General features: G+C 38.8%; 1 protein-coding gene across 2 annotated transcripts in view; it reads right to left on the reverse strand.

Moving 5' to 3' along the window:
* braf (B-Raf proto-oncogene, serine/threonine kinase) overlaps positions 1 to 22,258 on the reverse strand; it is a 51,479-nt gene that overhangs the window by 26,763 nt on the left and 2,458 nt on the right. For both annotated transcript variants that reach the window (XM_032588840.1, XM_032588839.1), the window contains exons 2-5: positions 12,760 to 12,861; positions 12,282 to 12,569; positions 7,948 to 8,051; positions 476 to 578 (exon numbers count right to left, since the gene is read on the reverse strand). In XM_032588840.1, coding sequence (XP_032444731.1) covers positions 476 to 578; positions 7,948 to 8,051; positions 12,282 to 12,569; positions 12,760 to 12,861 — 597 coding nt within the window. The remainder of the gene's footprint in view (positions 1 to 475; positions 579 to 7,947; positions 8,052 to 12,281; positions 12,570 to 12,759; positions 12,862 to 22,258) is intronic.

Raw genomic sequence — 22,258 nt, forward strand, 5'->3', positions numbered from 1 at the left:
TCCTGCTTTCAAAATGAAAATGTAAGCAAAAGTTTTGAGAACAAAAGTCATGTAATCCTGCTTTTAGACTGAAAATGAGTGCTCTCGAATTATGGCAGAAAAATTCCCCTATAATGGTGGACCAGAATTGTCTTGAAGCCACCCGAGCCGCATTCTGCTTGTATCCATAAGCCGAATTGCCGGCTGTCGAGAAACACAAAGTTCTAGCTTGGTCCACCATTCTTTCTCCACTATAGCTGAATGAGAAACCTTAATGTTCCCAAGTAGCAGAGTTTAGTAATAGATGAGAGTTCTCTCTGTTTTTAAAGCTGCACAACAAAACATTGTATTGTGCAGTTAGTTCTTGACATAAAGATTCTGATGTGTTCAGATATAGAACAAGGCTGTATTTAGTATTATTTAGACAGGAATACTTGTACCATGACACCCCTAATGTTTAGCATTTACATTATAATACATGCAATTGGACACTTACGAAGTTATGTGTGGTAAGTGGCACATTCTCCAACACTTCCACGTGGAGCTCCTCTCCAGTCAGCCAGGAGATGTCTGTGTCCCAGCCAATAGGCTTCTTTTCTCTAAAACAGAAGTTGAGAGTACAACAGCTGCTGAAAAACAATGACAGATTAACAGGAAGAAACTAAGCATCCTACTGCTTCAGTATTACTGGTTACTTTCACCTCAAGCAATCATGTACTGTAAAACACAACTGATGCAAGCAAACCAAATGTTGCTTGCATTAGTGGAATCAGGTTAGAGTTGTAATTTACTCTAACCTGTAACACTAGCTCCATACACAAATCTGTATCTGATTTCAAAAAGCCCAACCTCCTTCCTTGTATTTTCTAATAAAGCCAAATGCGGAGAAAGATCGGGCAGAGTTGATCCCAGACAGTGTTTGACGGCGGCTTTCCGCGTCTGGGCTCAAATTCTCCTCTTCTGCAGAAAAGAAAAGTAACCTTTGTCTCTGGTTGATTCTTTGCAAGTTAGGAATTAAAATAAACCTATCACAAATGTACACATTTTTCATTAGAATGCCTGCATGCAACACCGACAGAACTGACAACTGCAACCTTCTGCCTTCAGGTCTCTAGAAAGGCGTAGCTTCGCTACAGTTGAGATCAGAGTTCACTTCACGCTGGCTTTAGACCCTCTGCAGTGTGGTTGTTACAATGCTAAAATTTTAAACTCATCACCAAAGATTGGAAGAAATTATACTTGAGATCATGTTTAATATTGTAACATTCTTTTTCGACTGCACAGGTTTACTTCTAATAAAGAGCAGAAACAAATGTGTGAAAGTCCTCCCTCAATTGATAAAGTATATTCATTCAAGATCCACTGGCTGAGTCATTAGATCTCTACTTAAGTGTGAAAAAAAAAGTGTTTATTTTAATTGTGAGACTATAGTTGGTGCTTAAATACTGTAAATAATGTCTTCCTATTGAACAGAAAATGTGGAAAAAAATTAATAAATAGAAACTCACCAGTTAATTATGTGTAAATGAGGGCAGCTGGTGGCTTAGCTAGTTTTCTTGGAGAAACCCTGAAAACAGGTCAGGGCCTCATGGTTGTCTGTTTTTTTTTTTTTACATTTTTTATCTAAAATTGAAAATTTTCAAGGATAATCTGTTTGAAAAATGCCTCTTAAAAACTACAGTGAATGAGATCATGCTGTAATTTTGTAATTTTTGACTCAATAATCACACTACTGATGTTAGCATCCACACTTTAATGGTTGCCATTTACACAGTTAACAACATGCGCTCCTCTCACAACAGAATGAAAAACTACAGTTCTAGCCCCGCCTCCCATTACCTCACATCCAACACATGCGCAGTAAGCTACTTACAACATAACAATCTCCCCTCTTTATTTAAAGAACACATTACGGGTTAAAACAACATTCAGTAGTAGCATTTTAACTTTATTTATTTTAGCTCCATTTACTTGAACTTAACTTATGTAAGGAACAGTAGTGTTTTTAATTGTTATTTTAATCTTTAAATTGCCATTTCTCTTCACTTAGGGCTCTCAGCAGTCCAAGGGCAGATGCCCCCACTTTTGTTAAGCAGTTAGCAAGTTGGTCTTTTTTAGATGTCCATATGATTTCCTGAATTGTCCCAGAACCCATAAGTTTTTTGATGCTGCTGATATCAAGCCGAAGTCTCTTTTCAGTTACACATTTTGTAGATTTGACAGCATCAAGGAGGGAATAGTTGTCCGTTACACAGATAATGGGTAGGATGTTGCGGTGGCCATCACCAACTATGAGCTCTGAATAGAGTGTAGTAAGAAAGACAGCACTATCAATCCCATCTGCTAGTGCCAAAGTCTCTCCGGCTAATGTGCTTCGTACCACTCTCCTAATCCATCTTGATTGCCTGCATATGGGTGAAAATTTTCCATCTTCTCTCATCAGCATGACAAAATGTCCTCCTTGTGTCCCTCCATCTGAGAGGTTTCCTATTGAAGAATCACTGAACACCACCAGCTTGTGGTATTTGGCATTGGTTCCTAAGCATTGGAACCTGATGGTAACTTCCTCAGATTTAAGTTTTCTGATCAGTTTGTTTGCACAGTGTAATGTTTGAATTGTAGCATGTTTTGTGTTTGACGCCAAAATAGATATGTCACACATGATTTGGTCTGCTCTGTCTTGCTACCCACAGAATCTGTCCAATCTTGGATTTTAACATGTCCATTTCTGTGTCTGTTGATAGAGATTCTCGCTGTGGTGCTCTGATGGGATCCATAGGAATGGACTGTAGGTTTTTAATGTATGCACGCTGTTGTACTCTGATTTCATTCTGCAGAGAATGAACCTCCATTCCAATGATGTTCTTCTCGTCCAACTTGAAAAGCAGCTTTCAGTTTGGGGATAATAGCTGAAGAAAACATGTCTGAGCCACCCCATACAAAGTCATCTACATGGCATGCAAGAACTCCTGTCACCTTACAAAAATAATCTTGCCAGTGGAAGACAGCTGGATCAACTTTTGACACAGTTCCTCCCAGCTTCTGCATGGTTTCTTTCACCTTGTTGTACCAGAACAAGGAAGCATCTGCCAAGCCATAAACACATTTATTTAACTTCCATACAATTCCTTCGCTCTCTGCCTCTTGAGGTGGACGGAAACACATCCCGTGTTAAATCTTTACCTTGCAAAAAAGCTGCTTTGATGTCCATAGAGTTCAGCTTCCATTTATTTTGACATATAACGGCTATGACCATCTTTAGAGATTCAGAGGAACAAGTGGGTGAATCCTTAGGAAGTTCTTGAATGTTAATTTCTTCAAAGCCTCTTGCAACCAGTCTAGCTTTGGGTACCATGACTGCTTGTGTTTTCTTGAGTGTACACACCCACCTCATTGATATGCATTTCTGACCTTCATCTTTTCCCTCCACAAATACATTGTTACTTTTCCAGTTTTCAAGTTCAGTTTGTTTAGCGTGTGAGAAAATGTCCTCGTTCACCACTAATATTTCATCTCTGTTGTCAGTATTGGTCTTGACATTTTCAACCACTTCAAGGTTGCTTACTTGCCCCACATCAACTGACTCTGTGGATCCAGCAATTTCCTCTCAGTGTATTCTAAGTTGTACCAGTTTTTGTGTTTCCCACTGGCTTTTCCTGCCCGGCTTGTTATTTTTCCAGCATATTTTTGACCTGTTTCTTTGTCTGTGTATTTAACTCCTTTTCCAGCTTCCAGTTTTATTCCTTCACTTACAGTTGTTGTGTGTGCCAGTGGGAGACCATCCTCTTCAGGTTGTACCGGATCACAGGAAGATTTGCTGTTTTCTGCCAACAACTTGAAAACAGCGAATCCTCCTGTGATGTACTCTGACATACGTTCCACCATGCCTGATGAATATTACTACACCATTTTGGCCAATAACCACAGCTGGCCCTTTCTACTCCTGACAGTCTGTACGTTTATAATAGACTTTGTCTCCTGTTTCATATTTGTCATATGTGGGTCGCAGGTGTTTTCATAGGGCTCTTTGGATCCTCTTTGAACATTCAGCCTCAGCAAAGGCTTTTCTCATGTCATGCAGTGTTGCAGTGTGATGACCCATCCATATATTGACATCAGTTTACAATGCTGGAGGTCTATCAATCAGAACTAAAGGCAGGTTTGGGTTTTGACCAAAAACAAGTTGATAGGCGCTGTAGCCATGTGCATGTTGTTTTTTTGTCATTAAAGCCCAGTCCAGGGCCATTTTCCAGTCACATTTGTTGTCTCTCTTTACCTTGAGAAGCATTTCAGTGAGAATTTGATTGTGTCTTTCCAGCAGGCCGTTGCTCCATGGACTGTATCCAGCAGTGGTTTTAACCTCAATGTTAAAATATTCAGCCGTGTCTCATTTCCTCATTGTTAAATTCACCTCCATTGTCAGTGAATAATCTGTGAGGTGGGCCATGAAAGCTTATCCAGCAGCAAATAAAATGCTTCACTATCTCTTTGAGTGTTTTTGTGGTGATAATGCTCTCTCCACTGAATCTTGTAAAATGGTCAATAGCATGTAGACACCACAGACCTGGCTCAAGCTCATGTAGGTCCACAGCTACAATCTCATTATACGTTGAAGCCATGGGTAAACCCACTGCAGATTTAGGTTTCGCTCTACTGTACGGGATGCATATTTCAGTTTTTTACAATTTTCTTCCGGATTGTAATGCTTTCAACATCAGTGTTGCCTGAGCAAGACAAGATATTTTGTAGCCTGTCTAACCGAGTCATGCCCAAATTGTTTATGCAGCTTTAGCAGTACAGTTTTTTTTTTTCTTTTGCTGTCATGTTTTCTGTCACAATGAGAATTTCATCTTCATCATTTGGGGTCTCACTTTTTTCAAACTGGCTTTCAATATTGATCCTTTCCTTTCTTAAGTTTACACAATAATGTCCAGAAGATGTCAGTTCCAGTTTTATAGGTTGGTCAAACATTATTGCTTTGTCTTGAGCAATGTCCAAAACAGCTCTCTTCAGTGATGTTTTGCTCAAAAACATTGGTATATCTGCTGGAACTACTTCTGTCTCAATTTTGCATCTAGTTTCTCCTATTGTTGCAGGAATAGTCACCTTTCTTGTGGATTGCATAAGTTTTCCATCCCCAAACTGGAAAGGTCTTGCACTCTTTTCATCTTTACTCTTTATTAATTCTCTTTGAGGCAGCCCACTTACATAATTTGCAAGCCATTTTTTTTTACCACAGGTAGGCCTGTCGCAATAAACGATAAATCAATTAATCGTATGATAAATTAAAACTACCGACGTCATTTTAATTATCGGCATTATCGTCTCTTCTGACCTTTTTCTCTTTCTGTTGATGACACTGAACGAAAAAAGACTAAACTCCGGTGATCTCCACTGCCTCCTCCCTTCCTCATTTCCTTAGTGTAAAGCCCAGCGCACACGACAGGATCTTAGCGCTGTCGGCCGATTGTCGGCCCATTTTCAAAACCTGAGAGATCACACATTAGCCAACAGAAATCCTAGCTATAACGGTTCCATCGGGTTCGGTCCTGCCGTGTGGTGTCCAACAATGGGCACAAAATAATGGCTACAAGTCCAGTGAACTAATTTTAAAACCAGGCATTAATCAATGCTTTACTACAATCTACCTGCAATGCATGTTGCTAGTGTCAGCGTAAAGTCCTGACTGAATGAAAATCATTATAACCTATTTACGTCACGTTAACGAAGAACAGCTGAAAAGTTACCGGGTTTATCAACTGCGGTAGCAATTTCGCTCCAACTCCTCCCCTTGTCATTTCTATATTCTTTGCATGTTGAATAAACATTAATATTGTTTCCACATGTCATCTCCAATGTCCCTGGACTTCGGGTTGCGCCGTGTCAGCTGTTTGGGATTCCCCTCCGTAATTTCCCCGCAGAAAGCCAGGAGAAGAATCCGCGCTTTCTGATTGGCTACCTGTCACATTCAACAGGCTGCGTTAACGATCCCAGTCAGGGAAAAACCCCTGATTTAGATCGGAGCGGCAACGAGATCTACCGTAACACACCACACAATCTTAGAAAGACCAACGTTCTAAGATTGTTGTAAGGGGAAAAATAGGAGCAAAAAATCGTGTAGTGTGAACTATTGCATCAGGTAGTTGGATGTGCCCATCTTCTCTATTTAAATCTAATTATTACTGAAGGGCAACATAATATACAGACTTCATAATCTTTACTCTTTTGGTTGAATGCAGTATTTATTTCCACTTTGGCTTTATGTTGTTTATTTTTTTTTCAAGTGCGTTTTTTGTTAATGGAGACTAAGAATCCATTTTAGTTTTGTTTTTGGTTGTTTTGTTTATTTTGTTTATCAGTTGCAGTGTTAAGTGTTCTTTTGAAAATAAAGTGTATCTATCTTTGGCAGGAAATCGCATGCATTATTACGTTATTTCCATTACATCAGTGTTAAAAGGTCTTCAAACAATATTATCATTTATCGCAATAATTTTTTGAGACAATTAATCGCTCAGCAAAATTTGTTATCGTGACAGGCCTAACCACAGGTTTTTTAATCTTGTACTGTACAAGCAGTGTCAGTCACAACAGATCCCAAAGCTTCCACCATGAAGATCTGCGTGTCAGATGGGGATTCGTTTGAAAACAAAGTAATATTACATTATAATAATATAATATAATATTATTTATTTTCAACTACATATATTATTATAATATTCAACATCCTCTTTTGAGCCTTTAACATTTGATAGCTTCACATATTCTCTTTTATTGGGGCAGTCTTTTGCTCAGCTCTGGCATATTGCACATTTCATTGTTCTCCCGTATTTGTCGAGTGGAATAGTCCCTGCAGGTGTTCTTGGGCTTTGCTCTGAGTTTGAACTCCGTTCACACTTGCCTGTGTATTTGGTGAAAAAGGCTGAGTCGCCCTCTTGTGGAGGATAGTCATAATCGCCAAAGATTCTTTTCAAAGCCGATTTCTGTTGTCAAAAGACACGGTGGGACAGGCGGTAAGAGCTAGCTAGCTGTTTTCTCTAACGTTTAGCCCCGCGGTGTCTAAGAGCTTGAATGCTAACACTGTATGGTAGTTCCATTTTGAACTTGAGTAGCTTGTTGTACCATCAAATTCGATAATGTAATCCAACATGGACGTGTCGCCCTGTCTGTTGATCCGATCAAACTCCGTGAAAGCTTCGTACTGTCGATCCTTTTCTTCTTTTAAAAATACTGAATCCAGCTTGTTTGAAAGAACGGTCATTCCTGTATCGTCGTTGAGATGTTCCACAGCGATTTCCAGCGAGCTTTCTCTTGATCTTCCTGATAGCGACAGGGTAACCGATAGGGCTTTCTTCTTTTTGTCTAAGTCAGTAACAAGTCAACAGATTTCAATCTCATTTTTCCAACTTTCGTAAGACATCTTCTCATCGAACAGTGGGGGAACTTTGTAATTTCCAGCAGTGGCCATCCTCTGCTACCATTGTTGACTCAATAATCACATTACTGATGTTAGCATTCACACTTTAATGGTCGCCATTAACGTAGTTAGAATGCGCTCCAGCCCTCCTCTCACTACAGAATGAAAAACTATAGTTCTAGCCTCGCCTCCCATTACTTCACATCCAACACATGCATAGTATGCACAGTAAGTTACTTACAACTTAACAGTGCTTAGTTTGGAGCCCAGTATGTACACTAGCTTGCTTTTGTTAGTATTAAGATTGCAGACTGAATATTCAGTAAAATTGTAAAAAACTATATTTTCAAAAGGTTTTTTTAAACCTGTGGAAGGTTCAGGTTTTTTCAGGTTTTAATCAATGAATCTAGGCTTATTTTCCTTCTAGAAACATACATGTGATAAATCAAGATCACTTGAAATTTATTCTTAGATATGGTCTTAAAGATCATACAATGACATTTTTTTTCTATCCACTGCTGTAATTCAGCTAAGCATTTTAAAAGAAAACTTACCCATCCTGTATTCTATAGACTGCACAGCACTCTGGGATGAGTCCCCGCATCATCAGAGCTTTCTTCAGTGAGTCCCTCACAGTCATCCCACAGCGGGCTGGGACCTGAACACAAAACAGCAGCACTCACTGAACTGACTCTAGGTAATCATCATGAGAGATGAGCTAAACAAATTAGAAATAATTTATTGTTGACATTTTCAGGTTTGACTTTATCAGCTGCTTTCATGTCTAAAACTTTGACTCATCTCAGGAAAATGCACTGCACATTTGGTCAATACGAAATATAATACAGAGCCGTTATTTGCACATGTATTAAAGGTCCACTAGTACTATTACTTGAACAAGCTAGGAAATGTCTGAGTTAAACAAAACATGTTCATTACATTTAATACACAAAATTATTCTCAGATATTTAGGTATCACGCGATCAGTTCTGCCTGTTTTGAGTTCATTTAGGTAAGCGCTGTTTTAGTGCTACTTCACGATTATGCAAATAAGCTGCTGCTGGTCACACCCCCAAAACTCAGTGTTTACATTGGCTCCTCAGATATGTGAAAATGGCTACAACCAGATGCACAGTGGTACAACTGCAGTACCACTGGTCTTCTTTGTCCCTGAAGAAGACCTAGCAGTTGTTCAGAGTCTACTGAACAACCATCAGCCACAACCACTCAAGGATTAAAACACTTCAGATCTGACACAAATTTGAATAAATTTCCCAAAAACATGGCTGGGTGGGTTTTTTTTTGCTCTTGCACTGTTTCTAGAATCAGTAAATACTCATATGGAAGTACAGAAACATGCAAAAAATGAATGTTGCACAATAGTGGACCTTTAAATATTGATCGGACTTGACTTTATTTGCGATAATTGCAGAGTCTGAAGTTAATTTAATTGCATTTTAATCAAAAAACACATTCCGGCAAAATAAAATATTTGTCGTTTTTAATCTTAAGTTATTTAACCATCAGAAAAGTGCTATTCTAACCATTCAGCTTTCCGGTGTTTCAGGAACCCCTGATCATTGATGGAACCTCTTTAGAAATGTGGATTGCGGACGTTGACATTAGCGTTGGGGACACCTGTGCTGCTGCAACATGTTTAGAATTGAGATACCGTTTTAGGCTTCAATAGCTTTGTTAATAAGCCAACTCCTTTTAGCACAACTCGAACACAACAATAGTCTTTCCAGCAACTCGTTAGATTGTTTTTTGAAGCAAAAATGAACCTTGTGGGCAATGAAAACCATGTCGTTCAGGGGTCGAGTTAAAGGAGTATTTTCCGTATTTGACCGTTTTTTATTGTTTGTTTTTAATGACAAAAGGTTTTTAAGCCCATCCATCATTTGACGGTTATAATTAACCTGTCAAATGACAGGTTAATTACTGGTGCACAAGGGCATACATTATAGACTTTACGCAAAGAGTACATCGCAGAGACAACTAAAATTAATTAATAAAAAAAATCCTTTCTGAATATCATCTCATGAACTCTGAACTAGATGTGTCTTGCTGACTGGGAACTGACAGCATGTTGAAGAGTTATGGACAGGATGCTCTGGAGCATCTGGTTCAGAAGTGCATTCCAAACCTTTGGTTGAAATGGCATATTTAATTCCAGTCTCCAGGACATACAGAACAGAGAAAACTAAAGAGAATTAAGTGTTTTGCTAATCTATTTATAGTCTAAACAGAGGAGCAAGCAGTTTATCTTGAGGAAATAAATAAAGGTGCAGAAGTTACTTAGACTGTAACATGCACACTGTGCTGCACAACTAATGCGGATGTGGCTCTGCTGCTGCGAAGAATTAGTTATCTCACCCTGCAGTTTTAACAAATGGAGCTGGAAGACATTACCCTCCCGCGCCCAGAAGGAGAGCTGCGCTCAGGAGCGCGGCAGATACAAGATCTGTCCGTTTTGAAGAAGCAAAACCACACAAAAATATCCTCGTAAAAGTGCATTCCCGGACCGCGAACAGGGTAGAAGGCCTGCAGAGTTCAATTGATCGGTTTTTATCAGATAAGCCCATGATGAACTAGCTGAGATTTCTCTGCAGGTGCAGGAATTTGTGAGGCACTGTGCTTTCAGATCCCAGCAGGTGAAGTGCTTGTAATTTAAGTGGAGTCGTTTAATTTACTTTATTATAAGTTATTGGGGGCACAGTTAGTGGTTTTTGTCACTATGAAGAAAAGGTTATATTTTTTCATCTGCTTTATGTGTGATGGGATCTGGACTAACGGTGTAACAAGATGAATAGTAACTAAACCGCATAAAAAATGCGTCTGAATAGCCTATGTTAATATGATTATAATTTGACAGGTTAAAATAGTACATAACAGATTTTTTTTAATACTGTCGTGCATCACTGTTGTAGTTCACCCATTTTCCCTTCTGTGTGCCACCTAGGTCCATTTACCAGTTTCAGGACCTGACCAAAAACCCCAAATATCATTACCTAGAGAAATAATGAGATTTGGTTAAGTATAAAACAGGCTTTAATGCCAAAAAAGATCAAATGTTACAAGCCATGCAAGTCACACAAATGGAACAGATAATTCACCGACATTCACCGTCCAGTGCTGGGCTCCACTTAGCTCACCTTAGGGGCAACACCAAGTGAAGCTAAGATTCTGCTTTTATCTTCTCCTCATTCTGTACCCTCCCTGAAAGGTAGCGTTAATCAGTTTCAATTTGTTTATGTGTGACTGTCGTCAGTCTTATGTGATATGGCTATGTAAAAATGCAGCAATGTGCATATGAGCAGATACAAGAAATGGAGGAAAAACGAAGAATCATTTTATCCATAACTTCACTGTTGTGTCAGATTTACTAGTGTACGAGAACCACAATACAAAGGTGCATGTAAAAAAAAATAAGCGAATAATAGTGTTAAAAATTTTAAACTGTTAAAATCTACGTAATTAACAGAAGTTAAAGTGCTGGTCCTAATATTTCAATATTAATCAAATGGAAATTAGCATTTCTCTAAACCCAGTGTATTTGTGGCAATTGTGTATTATTATTGATAAAATAATCATTCTGAAAAATGACAAGAACAACCAGATTAACAATTACTTTTACAATACTTGGCCTTCAAGAAACTAAAATGGAACTACTAAAAGTCCTCCAATCCTAATTTATTCCTCCAATCAAGTATTGGTTTTGTTGCAAAAGTGAAAAAAAGTTTTTGGTATTTCACAATCTTGGTAAATTCAGCTTTGTGAAGGCAATGTATTATGCAAAATCCCTATTTTTTAGCCCTTAAATCCATTTTTTGTGTACTTTGAGTTTGTAGGAGTGCAAAAAATAAAACTTTATTTTGTCCCAGTGCTATGTAGATACTGTATCTTTATGTTCTTTCTGGGTTAGATTTTCCAGTCAGTTCATTTGCTATAACGTTTTTCTTGTTTATGACATTTGCTGTGGAACTGCTAAGCAAGTTTCGTTGCATGTAGGCAAGTCAAAATATTCAGTTCTAGCATGTATTAACACACAAAATTCCTTAAATCATCACCTGGCATCAGAGTTGGGTGAGTTGATAGCTCTCTGCTTCTGTTAGTGCTATGTGCTAGCTTTTAGCTGCCTCCTTGAGGATAAAGCTGTACTGCATGTTTTAGATATAACTATTTGGCTTTGTGTTTGCTATTTTTGTCTTGGGGAAACATATGCAAATGCATTCTGTGACGTTCTTGACGCTCACATTATCTAACTCCTTAATTATGTTGAGGCCTTGTTTACTTCATTCATATTGTGGTAGAATTAATATTTTAATAGGCATCTGATATGTATGGACACTATAGTTAAACTACACTAGGTAGTTTGTATGGATGGAGAGGGTGTAAATACAGTAATAACTCCATTGTGATACATTCATTTGAATATATGGTCCTGCAGGTTGGCCGTCTTCATTCTCCTACTCTGAATTATACTCTGACTCCAACATGGAAGGTTGGATGAACAAGTCTTCTGTTGTTCACATCTTTAATCAACTTTGGAATAAAAGTGTATCTGCCAGTAGATAGTTATATTGCTGCTATTAAACTACAAAAATAGCAGAACGGGATAGAGTGGAATGCTCTACACCCTGGAGAGGGTGGTGGATGAAATGTCTCATTCACATTTAAAAAGTCTGCAGCAAAATGAGTTGCTCTAAAACGTGCCTCAGAACAGAGGTGAACGAGGCATCTGTGGAGCTGCAGTAACAAGGAATTCAGACCAAAGTATTGAAGTTCTACCCTATATAGACCATAAGTAAATGATTTACATGCAAAAAGTAAGGATTTAAAAGCATCATCTCCATCTCAACTTCCACAAGCAGGTCATCAGACATACCACTGTTCTCTGTTTGTTTGGCAAGAACACACGGACAATAGGCTTCTGGGGGGAGCGTGGATTGGACCGTCCAGTATCGGTGGGGGTCTGCAGGACTGCTAATGAGTTGGGGGCTGAGGGAAGGGCCTGAGCTCCACCTCCAACTCCATCACCTCCCATCTTGACCTCCAACAGACTTGACATAGGGGAAGTGGTGCAGGAGAGGTCTGTGGCATTCCCCATGGCTTCCAGTAGCTGCTGCTCCCTCTGCTGCAGGGCGTCCAGTTTACTGGTGTACTCTTCATATGCCTGTCCAGGGACAACAGATTAAAAAATAGCCTTGTGGCTAATTCTGGCACATTTACAGAAACTTCAATTAATGTACATTGTCCCTACCAAATAAATTAAATGATACACACAAACTACTGACTGAACAACTTCTGAGCCTCCAGACATGTGTAAGAAGGCTCAGACATCTTCCATAGCACGGCATTCTTACCTCCAAATATATGGAGGGAGGATTGTGTTCGCCTCCAAATTTCTCCAGCAGAGCCTCTAAGTGTTCCTGTGTCAGCTTTATCATCTGCTTGATGTTCCAGATCTGAGGAGAAAATACAAGAGCTGCAGAATTAAGTGAAAAATAATTTTATCAACATAATAATAAAAAAACCATTTCTAAATAACAAATGTTACTGGCTTTTGGATCATGCATATCATGCTAATTTATTCACTTATTCACAGCCATCACAGATGTTCACTGGTCACAACCAAGCACTGTAAACCATATAGGCCTAAGATTAGCAAGTGCTAAAGCCGTCCAACCACTCTACTCCCATCTTCCTACGTCATTTTATGGCAGAATATTGGAAGGTGAACCAGTTCTAAGGGGAGCATCAGGGTTAGGTGGTGAAAATAGAGAAGACAGTTATGGTGCACAAAATAAAAACAATAGCACAACAAACAAACTCTATGGAACTTATTACATTAAAACCTGGGTTCTCAGTCTTTTATTTTCTGGCAAATGTTGATGTTTCAACCACAGTTTTGAAAATGCAGAAAGGCATCCTATTTAGAAAGACCTTCAAATGCTGTAAAATATCTGTGGATTAGTTCAGACAAGGATGCTGTATTCTAACGGAGTATATTACCTGTTGATCTATGTGTAATGGATAGTGAACTATTTAAAATAAATTGCCCAAATAATTTATATTTGTAGACTATTTATTGTAAATTATTCAAAGTGAATTTTTTTAATTAAGAATGTCACAGATTGTTTATGGATGTTTGTCTGTTTTGATTGGCATTTTTGTTGGTTTTTTTTAGTTTGTTTTGTTTAATGGTATTTACACTTTGTAATGTTTTGGGGTTGTGTATGTACCTCACGGGCTGCTGTAACTAATGAGGGCAAGCCCTATAAAGGCTGGTAGAATCGTTGTGTCAATCAATGACTTTAACTGTCAAGCTGTTTGACATGAAGAAATCAACACTTAGTGTTCCCCAGTGAAAACAGCGAGGTACGTTTTGTTTTGTTGTTTGTATTGTAAGTTTATGTTTGTATTCTAATATTTGTATATGTTTTAGTTTTCACAGTGACTGTGGTGATTGAGGTGACTGTGGTGATTCTGAATCACCCGTAAAAGAAAAATAAAAACGCCAAATTCACCCGTCGAGACTGGCTGATTAATTCAACTGCTGGGGAGCTGCTACACGATATAATGTTATGGTTCTGTTTGTGGCCAAACCTAAGTTTTGTCACAGAGAATTAATTTTTATATGTTTTTTGGAAGGGGGATGGGAGGGGAGTGCATTAAGCATTTATTTTCTATGCATGCTTGATTTCTCCTGCTTCCAAACCAAATATATGGTTACTTAGGCTCTAATGTCTGAGAATGTTTTTTATCTTCCATCTGTTTGTCCTGTGATGGACAAGCGGCTAGTGCCCAACTCTATTCCATGTGTTATCTCATGGCTTTTGTTTAAATATCAATGAAATCTGTCAAACTTGTATTTCAGATCATTTACCTGTTCTGTTCTCTATCGCCATTTCAACCACTGTGGTAAAAAATGTACAAGATCTATTACTTCTCGTAGGATTACCTCGTCAACCACCTCTCAGCTCTCAGCAGGAACTGGTGATATGTTACCACCTGTGTCACACATCAGCAGCAATTTTGATGTCGATGACCTCATTACCCAATTTAATAACTTGTGCACAAACACTTTGAACTCTATAGCTCCTCTTACAACCATGAAGAAAAATAGATTTTCTGAGCTGTGGTTCAATTGAACTACCCGCGCTCTCAAGCGAGACTGCAGGCGAGCTGAGAGGTGGTGGAAAAAGGATACATTGCAGGTTTCTTTTGACATTCTGAAAAATTGTTTACTTAATTATAAGAATACTGTAAAATATGAAAAATCAAAATACTTGGTTGTTCTGGTTTCCTCAAACAAACATAGACCTCAAGTTCTTTTTAAAGTCTTAGATAAAGTTATTAACCCTCAAACTGCTTTTACAGCTTCTGTTGATCTTTGTAATAAATTCTTAACATTTTTCACTGACAAAATTTCAGCACTTAGGGCCCAGGTGTCAAATTCCAGTCCTCAAGGGCCGCTGTCCTGCAGTTTTTAGATGTGCCACAGGTACAAAACACTGGAATGAAATAGCTTAATTACCTCCTTCTTGTGTAGATCAATTCTCTAGAGCCTTAATGACCTAATTATTCTATTTAGGTGTGGTGCAGCAGAGGCACATCTAAAAGTTGCAGGACACGGGCCCTTGAGGACTGGAGTTCGACACCCCTGGCTTAGGGGCTTTACTATTCTGCCTGTGTTGAATCCCCAGGAAACACCTCTAGGTGATGCTAGCTTTGAACAGTTTGAGCCAGTTTCTTTGTCCCATTTGTCCACTGTAGTTAAACATCTGCGGCCAACAAATTGGACTGTCTCCCTGCTTGCTTATTTAAAGATATTTTTCCTGTCATTGGGCCATATATCCTCACCTTGATAAATATCTCTCTTTCGACTGGACGTGTCCCAACTGCTTCTAAACATGCTGTGGAACATCCACTCATTAAAAAACCGAACTTAGACCACAGTATTCTTGCTAATTTTACACCTATTTCTAAACTACAGTTTTTATCAAAAGTTTTAGAGAGCTTTACTCAGCTCCAGTCTTTTCTAACAGATCATGATATATCTGAGAAATTCCAATCCGGTTTTAAATGTGGACACAGTATAGAAACTGCCTTGCTTTGAGTATTTAATGATCTATCGGTTGATTCAGGGGACATTGCGGTTTTATTGTTATTAGACTTAAGTGCAGCGTACGTTACCATTGACCACAACATCCTTTTATTTCGATTAAAGCACTGTGTTGGTCTTAAGGGTACAGTTTTAGATTGGTTCTCATCATATTTGAAAGACAGAAAAAGTTTTTTTTATTCCTCTTGATCTGTGTTCCTCTGTGACAGCACCCCTAAATTATAGAGTACCTCAAGGTTCAATTTTAGGCCCCATTTTACCATACTTGATCCAAAGTGAAATTGGCTCTCAGTGGGATAGTTGCAACACGAAAATTGCGTCATCTTGTTCTACTAAGTACTAATTCCCTTCTTGACACCACGCCCGGGTTGTATAGCATAAAATACACACAAAATCGGCTTCACCACATTAAAAATATCTTAAATGTACTTTTAGATATAAGACATACACACTTCAACTAGAGAAAATGAAATGTCTAAGTAAAACTAACTTAGAGATAGCTATAACTGGATCTTTGATAAGTTAAAAAAATTATTTTAAGAAAAGAATTAGAGATGTCTTGAACATTTTTTCAAACTAGATGGCTTTTCTATTTCACATATCTTCATTTAACATTCTGACAAGTCAGAATGATATTACTGATACCTTGAATAACTGATACCCAGATTTATGAAGTATTTTGAAATCTGATCCAGGGATGGAACTTTTGTGCTTAACCATTTACTTGTGATAGCTTTTCAGGCTGCTAAACTTAAGATATGAAATAAGCACAAGCATTGAGACCATGAGTCCAAGTCCACTGAATGCAAAAATCCCAGCAAAACCTCATTCCACTTAAAATAAATTTGCATGCCTAACATTACTTTCATCTCTATGTGAATGTTTGTCCAAAAATGTTGAATCAATCAATGACCAAAAGAAATGAAAATGCTTTACTCCCTAGACTCTAGAGTTCCTCCAACAACAGGACTAGACTGAATAATGTTAAGTTTGAGCAGTAGTTATAAATTATAAATTAAAGGTTTTCCAGTCAAAACGTCTCCATGTATTTGAACAACTGATTTTCCACTGGTTTGCACATTGCTGAAACTATATACCACAGGTGTCAAACTCCAGTCCTGGAGGACCACTGTCCTGCAACTTTTAGATGTGCCTCTGCTGCACTACACCTGAATAGAATAATTAGGTCATTAGCGAGGCTCTGGAGAACTTATCTGCACAAGAAGGAGGTAATTAAGCCATTTCATTCCAGTGTTTTGTAACTGTGGCACATCTAAAAACTGCAGCACAGCAGCCTTTGAGGACTGGAGTTTGACACCCCTGCTATATACCATTAGCGGTTACAAGATTTACTTCTCTCCCCAATTTTGTTTAATATAAGTTGTGTTTAGACTTTTAACCTCTTGGATACCCTTATGCAATCTTGAGATGTTTGCAAATCCCGAATCTGATTGGTATACTTTAACAACAATATTTAGCAATGGGATACTCAATATAGCTTTGATGAATTAGTATTTTTAAGCAATGTTGACTGAGTTAAAATATTTCAAAAATGCAGGCTCATTTGACATCCCCAACATGCTCCTTTCCTTAGGTCAAAAGATGTAGAAAGGGCTCCATTAAATTTGATTATCGCTCTTGGGCTTTTAAAGAATTCTTGAATGACTGTGATAAATGATTGATGAAACCCAAATTGACCCAGAACTTTATCTAAAAATTCCCAGTTAACGCGGTCAAAAGTAGTTCCGGCATCAAGATTCATAAGCACGATCTAAATTTTACTTTTATTTATATGATCTTTTATGTAAAGTTCTACAAATGTTATCTTGCGTTTGTCTCTGTTTGATGAATCTAGTCTGATCTAAATCAATTATATCTGTGAGAATATTTTAAATTCTTTTGAAAAGGATGTGTGTAAATGTTTTCTAATTTTGGATGAGGACACTGATAGGACGAGAGTTCCCACAATCGAACCTATCCTTTCTCTCTTTGGTCATTAGGAAAATAGAGTCATGCCATATGATGGGAGAATTATACCAGACTTTAAAATTCCACTAACTAAATGAAACCTAGAGATGTAGATATTAATTTAGTGCTATGCCCCACAGCAAAGGGAAAAACAATGCATAAAAACCATTGAAGAACAACTCACAGCCACCTTTTTCTCACGCTCTGTCAGCCATGCCACACACAGACTCATTGCTATAGCAACTGACAACGAAGTCACTATGTCTTTCAGGATTCAACATCAAAAAACACTCAACTAAGAACAGAACATTCAGTCCATTGCAGTTTTTTTGTTTTTAGGCTTAATGTTTATTTTGCTGCCACTGCTATTATCTAATCTAACACTGTGGTGGTTGATTAGCTAATTTAACCACCTACTTTACTGTACTTTTTAATTTTTTAATTGAACCAAATCACAAATGAAACATGACATCTACTTGTTATGGTTGTCAAAGTCAAACATTAATAACTGAACTACTTTCCTCCCTCCCTATTTTTTTCTGAATCAAAACTTTTTTCTGAGCTTGTTATCTAATTATAGTGTTGACAATTGGTAGCAAAGCACCGCATTCATTTTTCTTTAATATAAAATCAGGCTTACATTTAGGACTTTGCGCATTATATTGATAACTTGACAGCTAAAACCAATAGTAGTTATCGTCAGCCAACAGCTTTTTGCCCTCCAGCAGGGAAATGGGGCATCACACTGCAAGGGGTCCATGCCATTCTGAGGGGAATTTGTTTGGCCTGGTGTTTTATTCGGTTATGAATTAGAAATAGCTATTTAAATTGCAAACTTAGATATTCAGTTGACAGGCTCAAGTTTGATTGTCAGTCACATTTGGTAAATTGACACTATATGTGTGGCATATTAAATGTGCCAGTTAGGGAGTTAAGACGCTGAACAAAGCCTACTCCAGCAGGACAAAGTCTACTCCAACATCAAGAATGTATACGGGACCACTCAACTCCCCCATTTATCACATATCACTGCTTCTTATTCCAGCATACCAACCAGTGAAAAAGAGAGCACTGTGAAGAACTGTGAAATCTTGGCTTGACAGTACCTCTCAGCAACTGCAAGGACTGTCTAGCAACCACAGACTGGGACTTTTACTGGCATCAGCACCTAGAGGTATTCATCTCAGCAGTACTTGGCTACATCCATCACTGTGTTAACACCGTCACAGTGGACAGGCATATCCGGATGTTTCCCAACCAGAAGCCCTGGATGAACAAGGAGGCCAAGGAACTGCTAAGAGAGAGAAATAGCGCTTTCAGACCTGGATACAGGGACCTGGACAGCTGAACCCGAGCCTCTCAGAAGAGAGGCATCAGAAAGGCCAAGGTGAAATACAAACAGAGGATTGAGGAGGAATTCAGCAGCAACAACAGCAGGCAGATGTTGCAAGGGGTCCAGCACATCACCAACTTCAGATCCAGCAACACCACCGAAATCTCTGGCGACGCTTCACTGGAAGCGCTTCGAGAAACTTTTTCGGAGTCACATCACTTCTCATCTGTCAGCCAAACTTGACCCCCACCAGTTTGCACACAGAACCAACCGGTCTACAGAGGATACCATCCTACAGCGCAGCACACCACATTGAGACATGTGGAACAGCAAAGGAGCTATGTGAGGCTGTTCTTCCTGGACTTCAGCTTGGCTTTTAACACCATCGTTCTGAGGAGACTAGTGAGGAAACTGGGGGACCTGGGTCTCCCCCACAACATCTGCTGCTGGATCATGGACTTCCTGACAGAGGGTGAGAGTAGGATCCCACCTGTCCTCAGCACTGAGTGTGTGGTAAGCCCCACAAGGCTGTATGCTAAGCCCCCAACTCTACACTCTCTACACCCATGACTGTAGCACATAAATAATACCATCATAAAGTTTGCTGATGATACCATGGTGGTAGGGCACATCTCTGGAGGAGATGAGACCACATACAGAATGGACATGGAACAATTGTCGACCATAGGATGTGTAAACCAGACATTCAGCACATCATTATAAATAGGGAGAGGGTGGAGATGGTGCCAAATTTCAGGTTCCTTGGCACCTAGATCAGTGAAGACCTGACGTGAAAAGTTAACTCCACTTCAGTCCTAAAGAAAACCGTACTTCCTGAGGATTCTCGGAGAACTGAGCTCTTGGTGTCCTTCTATCCCTGCTCTGTGGAGTTGGTGTTGAGTCATGGTATCTCACTTTGGTTTTCCAGCAGCTCCAGAGGGTCATACACACTGCCCAGAGACTGATTGGCTGCCCTCTTTCATCTCTGGAGGAGATGCACAGGACCCGCTGCCTCCAGAGAGCCCGCAGCATCATCAAGGACCCCTCACACCCTAGCCACCACCTCTACAAACTCCTGCCCTCAGGGAGGCGTTTCAGGCAATAAAGTCAAGGACAAACAGATTAAAAACAGTTTCTACTGTTTTTAATCTTTAATCTACTAATTTCATTGTGCTTTATTCATGCACAATGACATTAAAAGGAATTCTGATTCCAATATGGGTCTTCATAAAACTTTAAAAAAGCATGTTGAATTTCCTCTAAATCTCAAACTGTGGTTCCCGGACCACTGGTGGTCCGCAGACGCCCCCTATTGATCCGCAAGGTACTGCATATAAACAACCGTTTATTTGCCGTGATGTGAGCTCAAAGTGCAACGCTACAGCAAGCTTACCAAAGGATTGTGTTAAAAAATAATGATGGAAAACTGGCTTAAATCCAGATTACTCAAAAGAAAAGCTGCAGATACCATAGGAAAGAAAACAACTCCAGGACTACTTTTATGATCAGAGGATGCTAAATCATAGCTGCTGAGAGTGTTGATGTGTCGTTCACTAGGGATTGGATTGCTTTGAATGGTTAGCGGTAGGAATTGCTCCAGTTAGTCAGAACTGTTCTTTGTTTTTTGTGACTTTGTTTGGAAATGAATGATGCTCTGCTTACAAGGTCAACAGCTATTGTTATTTTTATTTAACCCCTTAACCCTCGCCCCCTAAATCACCAAAAACGCCTGAAAAGGTATACCCAAATTAAATCAGCTGCTATTCTTGAACAATTTGGAGTACATGCAAAAGGTTGGTCTCTTTATGAAGATGACAAGCAAAATGTTCTATTTTTGCAGTCAAAAATACTAACTATAAGTAGTTTGTAGCTATTACGTTTGTAACACAAAAGAAATTGAAAAATTTTGCCTCACCCAGATTTTTCATTTTTATTTCTTGTAAATACACATTGAATGTTGAATGTATGGACTGGGAAATATGTATGGACTCCTTTTTGCCCCCTTCCAGCGATACGCTAGACCCCCCTAGCATCTCCAGTCCGACCCCCCCCCCCGCTCTCCTTCGAATTATTTATTTTATTAATAATTATTTTTATACTTAATGGTGCAGAAAATGATTTTTTTTTTGTTTCTGTTAAAGCAACTCAAGCCTATTTTTCTTTAATTGTGCTTCTAAATCACAAATAACCCTAAATGTTATTAATGCACACAACACTTGGTAGTAAGGAACAACTTCTTTTTTATTTCCATGTGTTTGATATAATCAGAAAGCTCAGACACTTTCACAATATGTAAATAACTCAAAATGCCAAAGCAGAGCTGTTAATGGTTTTTTCGTGGCCATTCACATTTACCAAACAGCACCACTCTTCTCATAAACAAAGACAACAACAATAAGTGACTAAAGAGACTAATATTTTCATTTCAGCTTGCATCATATATTAAAGATGTGCTATCGCTGGGGCAACTTCAGGTTAGGTGATCCGTGACTAAATGGGTTTTCAGCCTGAAAAATTTTGGGAAACACTGCTCTAAATAAACAGAATTTATTTGGTTTTAGGGTCTTTTATTTTATAAATTGCATATTTTAATTGTTGTTTTTTCTTTTAAGTTGTAAGCTAATAGTTTTTGTGCCTCATGGTATTTTTGTCATAAATATACCATGTTCTTACCCTACAATCAGGCCCAAGATCCTGCCTTTTGTTGGGTGAACAAAATCGTGCCTAAGATCAAAAGGCTGTTAGTAATCAATAGCACACTGCTGGTGGCTGTTTAGTGTACTACAGAGCAGAAAGCTGACGTCGTTGTTTCCCCCTACATCCAGTGGGTGGTGCAGGTTGCTACAATCGATAGTAGACACACAGGCACACCCGCTAGAAGGAAACAAATGCACCCAGTACAATACTTTAATTCGATTGGCTGAGAGGTTGCCAGGCGATTGTGCCAAGAGACAGTTCCATGTTTTGTAAGCAATCAGAGTCCAAGGAGAGACTAAGTGTGAGTGCGAAAAGTTTTGAGTATAATTCTTAGAAGTTTTGGGAAGAAAGACATCAAGTTCTGCTTTCAAAATGAAAATGTAAGCAAAAGTATTAAAAGTTTTGAGAACAAAAGACATGAAATCCTGTTTTCAGACTGAAAATGTGTGCTCTTGGATTATGGCAGGAAAATCCCCTCATATAATAGCAGCCCACATTTATCTGTACATCCCTAATAACATTAATTTTCAGTCAATTTAACAGATAAACTCTCACTTTGCACAAACTTTTATATTTTTTGTGTCCGTGTGAGCAACCGATCTTTGATGTCTTTATCACACACAGAAAAACATTTGCCAGCTATCTGCGCACCACGGTGCGCTCTGCCACACATTTGTTGTGACCAGGATGGTAGGAAATCTAGTTTCTGGTTCACCTGTAAACAAACACTTAGGCTAAA

This window comes from Xiphophorus hellerii, chromosome 17 (assembly GCF_003331165.1).
Source record: "Xiphophorus hellerii strain 12219 chromosome 17, Xiphophorus_hellerii-4.1, whole genome shotgun sequence".
Classification (NCBI taxonomy): Eukaryota; Metazoa; Chordata; class Actinopteri; order Cyprinodontiformes; family Poeciliidae; genus Xiphophorus; species Xiphophorus hellerii.